The sequence below is a fragment of the Musa acuminata genome, chromosome BXJ2-7 (genome assembly GCF_036884655.1).
Source record: "Musa acuminata AAA Group cultivar baxijiao chromosome BXJ2-7, Cavendish_Baxijiao_AAA, whole genome shotgun sequence".
NCBI lineage: Eukaryota > Viridiplantae > Streptophyta > Magnoliopsida > Zingiberales > Musaceae > Musa > Musa acuminata.
Window position 1 is genome coordinate 7,036,256 of NC_088344.1, and position 5,196 is coordinate 7,041,451.

Genomic DNA, 5,196 nt, shown 5'->3' on the forward strand with positions numbered 1-5,196 from the left:
CGCAAAAATCTTTGATTCTTTTGGTAGGGTTCCTCGTTCCATGATGCTGCGACTGTGGTTAGCTACGAGATGATTGGCCTATTCAAGAAAGTGGCATGGAAAACTCACATGTATCGTTCATAGTGGTGATGGAATGATTGAAAGATAGCACCTCCGAGTATCATGATTGAGGAATCTTGAAACTAGTACAACTCTACCTATTTCTTCGATTGTAGGCAATGATTAACTCTAATTTCAATAAGAAATTGATTATATTTTCGCAATGTCTATATCTAATTGGTTTGATCTAATAAATTACTTATTAATCTAAGTTACTAGCATAACATATCTATTGGACTAAGTTTAAGAGTGTTAATCTCTCCTACTTATAACTTCAAGCATAAACACATTCTAATATAATACACATAGGTTGAGTGATGACTTCATGATGTGATGTTTCATCTGACTTGGTACATAGATAGTCAATTGATACTCAAACCTCTCCTCACATCTAATGCTAGATCATTATGATATTATTTACCATGTTCTTACTTGATTCGATAATTGACTTATTAATTTTGTTAGCTTTGATTAATATTATTACTCTGATCAAACACTTATGGGCTAATTGAAGTATTTATCAACTTTTGATATTATTATGTACCATTTTAACTAAACTATGTTAGAGAAATATTCTTCCATTTTAATATGATCTCTATATCTATAACATTTCGATTAGTCTCATATCGAAAATAGGACAAGACTAATATTGAGTTATAAGAGTTTGATAAGTGTATTATTGTTAATTTTAGTTTAAACATTTTAAACTAATGATTTAGACTCAATAAGATTAACAGACCAATCATCCCAAGATTAATATTTAGAACTAGAGATAATAAAGGATAGGAGTTGACTATACTTGACTAAGTTCTAATTGGGTTAAAGAAGTTTCATTCACATATTATTCATATATTTAAGATTATATTAGGTAAATTCAATGTTCAAAATATATACCATAAGAAAAAGATAATTTTCCCGAAATAAATAGCAATATGTGATAGAAACCAAACAAAATGATGGTAAGATTGGAGACGCGAGAGAGAGAGAGAGAGAGAGAGAGCAAAAAAATATAATAGAAGGTATGTTAAAGAGTGATCAAAACTTAATATCAATTGTGCGAGCATTTAGATTTAGATTGCGGTCATCAATGTTTCTTACTTCTTCCTTCCAAGCTTCTTGTTCATCTTCTTAGTTGGAGTACTTCTGTAGAGAAGCTTTGCTCACCATAAGTCGACACTCTACAGCTACATGTTTTAGGAGGACTTATCATGCTTGGCAACAGCAGTGGTATACACTTACCACTGTAGTAATGCTTGTCACTTGTAATCAAACAAACACAAGTGTGAATTAAACAATTGCCACTTTGCGCACCTCCACTTCCATAGTTGAAACGTGACCCATTGATTCTCCACTCTACAGCTGAGGCTGAGTGAGATCACAAAACATCCGCTGACAAAATTGAGAGGATTCAGAATAGTTTTATGGTGCTACTAATTGGAAGAGCTTGGTGAAAGAATTCTGATGATGTATATTGATTAGTATTAGGATTTAGAGACGTACATAAATTGCTGTTGTAGTATAATTCTGATGTATTAAATTACTGAGCGTGTTAAAGTGTTCATCGAATACCATTCGCTCCGAGTTTTGGTCAAGACGAAACTGGAATTGCCATTAATGCATCATCAAAGCGATGTACAGTAAAAAGGCAAGTAAGCATTGCATCCACATGAAGCTATTGGCAGTACGGATTACTCCTGCCAGGCCCGCCATAGTAGAAGAGGGGCTCCGTCCACAAGATGTCCGCGTAGTTCTCAGCACTGTAGCAGCTGGTTTGGGTGCTCAACGTCCCAAAGGGATAGGGATACTTGTACTCTCCGGAGTAGTCCTTGATCCGCGGCTTACCGATGAAGGCGGCGCGGCCGAAGTGCTCCGAGGAGAAACTGCCGGAACCCATGGCCGTGGCCGTGTGGGGCGACTGCTTCATCCTCGGACTGTACACGTCGCCTCCAAACACCACCAGCGTGGCTGTCTTGCTCAGCCCTCTGAAGAGAGAACCCGGCCAGTATCCGACGGTGACGTTGTCGCCGTACATCAACCACCATCTCCCATTGTCGATGTCCTGCAATTGCACGTCAATGTCAAGAATATAGATGAATAAATCCTAAGCTCATAAATGTTTTTATACCGATAAAAATCTTGAAATGTTATCTTTACTATCCACCCTTTATTCGAATATATATATATATATATATATATATATATATATATCTAAAAAATTAGTTTGATGATGTTGATAATGATGTACTCGATCAACTTATTTTGAAGTAAGGGATCAAAAGCTTTATGATTTTACATTTAAAGATGTTAATATGATGGTGATGTAACTTACTTTAAATCAAGGTTCGCTATACCGTATCGTACCGGCATTTCGATGCGGACGGTACTGATATACCGAATGGTACATCAGGGCATACCGAACGGTACACCCTTGATATATCGAATAATTTTATATTTTTTATATTGTAGCAATGTAGCGGTACCGGACGGTCCGCGTACTGGTAACCTGTCGGACCGGTACATACCACCCGATACGGGCGGTACGCTTCGGTATGACAGACCTTGCTTTAAATTAAGGGATTAAAACCTTCGTGACTTTATAATACTAAAGATTTTACTATGATATCGACGATATAATATTTGGCTAACTTAAACTTAATACGATGATACTATATTGATTTGAGGATTCAAAACTTCATTTCAGCTTGTCATCACCTGCAGACTTATTAGGTCATACAGAATCTAAATGAAGTTGATAAAAAGTAATTATATAAAGCACATCTATCTTACCATCCACACGTTGACAGAAAATTCGTACTGTGGTCCGTCGTAAATAGATACGGCGGAAAACGAACCACCGAGCGCTATCTCGCTGCTCGTCTGCACGAAGCCTGCACAAAGGAGATTGAAGCAGCCCGTCGTCTTTCCCGAGTCAGCCTGATCGATCGATTGAAACATGGCTTTAACTCTTCTATCGTGTGAGAAGATCGTCAGAAGAAGATGGAGGAGGAAGAAGAAGGCATACCGTCCAGTACACGAAAAGCCGCGCTCTCCTATCACCAAAAACACTTGGATTTACCTATCAAGAGGAGGAACAAGTATCAATGAGTGCTGCAGGTTTGAACGAGTAGTAGTAGTAGTAGTAGTAGATGAAGCACTAACCATCCATCCAACCTCGATGGAGTCTGAATTGTTGTACTCCCCATTCGTAAGCCAAATCTGGCCGCTCGTGAATTCGTCGTCGCTTTCCATGTAGGGATTCCAGATGTTGATGCTTGCTTTGGCACCGATGTAGTTGAATCCACTGCCAACGAGCACTCCGAACTGAAACCACCAGAAAACAGTGGTGGTATCAGCTTACGATATCGAGCTGATGAGAAGCACGCAAGATGAACGGAGTGCGGAGACGAACTGCATGCAAGCCTTCGACGCCTGCAGCAACTGTTTGATTCGCCACGCGAACCTCGTGCTTGGTGATGCCTTTCCATGGCTTCCTTCCGTAGTTTGTAATGGAAGGAGCATTCAGCAAGTGATGTTCTTGGACGCGGAGGACAGGTACTGTTCCACTGGGGCAGCTTCCGTTCCTTTGCCACACTTGGGCAGGCATACGCACAGAGGACCGAGAAGAAGCCACATCTCTTCTGCCAAAATGCTCATCGCCGGGCCTCATCTGCACCACGGTTTGTCCTCGGATCACAATCCAAAGTGACGAACTTAGTGCGCAACAACTTGTACGTACCTGAATCGTATGGCGTTGGAGTTGGGGGTGATCGAAAGCTGGCTGCTTGTAGACATCAACGCAGTCGATTATGTCGCCATCTTCGCTCTGCAAGTTTTCATGTACAAGGACGTACGACGAGCATTTGATCAAACATGCAGAATGCGTATCTGATAAATACCGATGGAATTGTAGTTACAGCGAACCTGAATGCTCTTCACTGCAGGCTTGTTGATTAGATTTAACTTCGCCTCTACGAGTAATTCCTTCTCGGTCAACACAGTGCTTGATTTCCCATCCACCACTTCTTCAGCAAAGAAGACGACTGCTAACAAAAGCATCCTTTCGATTACCCCATTCACCATCGTGATTAGTGGTAGCACCGGAATTCCTCACAGATTGTACTCTGTATCGACTCCTTTTCGGAGATAAACAAGTAGGAAAATGAGATGAAGTACAACCTAACAGTTCACTAAAAGCAAAATCAAGTGCGGATGAACTGTGAGAGACGAAACGTAAGAAACAGGTCAAACCAGATCATATACCAAACGTTAAATGGATGTGGCTGCCCTCTTCCTGTGGTTGAAGAGCTGCAGTTCCCACATTGCTTGGATGGTTCAACTAACAGCCGGCACATATGTTGATGGATTCAACTAATCGGCCTACGGTGGAATCTCTTGATGTCATAAAGAGGTTGTGACATGTTTAGGTGTAAATTATGTTGATACTTCTCCTGTTGTACTGTGATCTGTGTGCATTATTATGGCTTACAGCTTCTCTGAGATCATTTTGCATCGAAGCATGTATGAGGACTTACCCCATGACGTGCCCCTTCTTGAGCGACCACAAGTGAGGCATTGCTGTGTCGGTCAGCACACCTCAAGCATCTCATTTATTTTAAACTGATTGAGACACGGAATGCATAAATTGTACCGAGATATTTGAGTTATTTAGATACTGATGATATATAGCAAGCAGTACCATCGGTCTTGCTAACTACTACTACCAGATTAGTTTGTATATATAATAAGCCATTCCTGGAAAACTACTACTATTAAAATATGTACTATATATTAGGATTTATGTTCTCTCTCCCATCCAACAAAGGTCTTTTGCTTGATGCATAAGTAGGACATAACTGGAGACATACAATTTACTTTACCACCACCTGCAAAAAAAAAAATCACGAAAAAAAATCGAACAAAGGTGTATAAATAATAACCACATGCAATATTATTATACAAGAAACAAAGCGATTTATGCACCTTAGATGCTGCTGATACATTGTAACTCAGAATAAAGCAAGCTATGGGTTGCAAATTGCAGTCATACAGAATCTTCATGCCATACGTGAATTGCCATACCAAAAACAAACCAAATAA

General features: G+C 39.7%; 1 protein-coding gene across 1 annotated transcript; it reads right to left on the reverse strand.

The window, feature by feature from the left end:
* Positions 1–1,771: 1,771 nt before the first annotated feature.
* LOC135618042 (protein neprosin-like) lies at positions 1,772–4,179 on the reverse strand. Its single transcript, XM_065118944.1, has 7 exons — positions 4,021–4,179; positions 3,836–3,922; positions 3,560–3,766; positions 3,259–3,420; positions 3,122–3,175; positions 2,887–3,033; positions 1,772–2,158 (listed from the first exon to the last, which is right to left on the reverse strand). Exons 1-7 carry the CDS (start codon positions 4,177–4,179, stop codon positions 1,772–1,774), a joined length of 1,203 nt encoding a protein of 400 aa, XP_064975016.1.
* Between the last annotated feature and the right edge of the window lie 1,017 nt (positions 4,180–5,196).

What these genes read in the sequence shown, in the direction of transcription:
- LOC135618042 (XM_065118944.1), bottom strand. Translation starts at nt 4,179, where the DNA reads ATGGTGAATGGGGTAATCGAAAGGATGCTTTTGTTAGCAGTCGTCTTC. An exon ending in TCCAACGCCATACGATTCAG is followed by an intron (nt 3,767 to 3,835) that starts GTACGTACAAGT and finishes ACCGTGGTGCAG; the next exon opens with ATGAGGCCCGGCGATGAGCA. An exon ending in TTTCTGTCAACGTGTGGATG is followed by an intron (nt 2,159 to 2,886) that starts GTAAGATAGATG and finishes GTGCAATTGCAG; the next exon opens with GACATCGACAATGGGAGATG.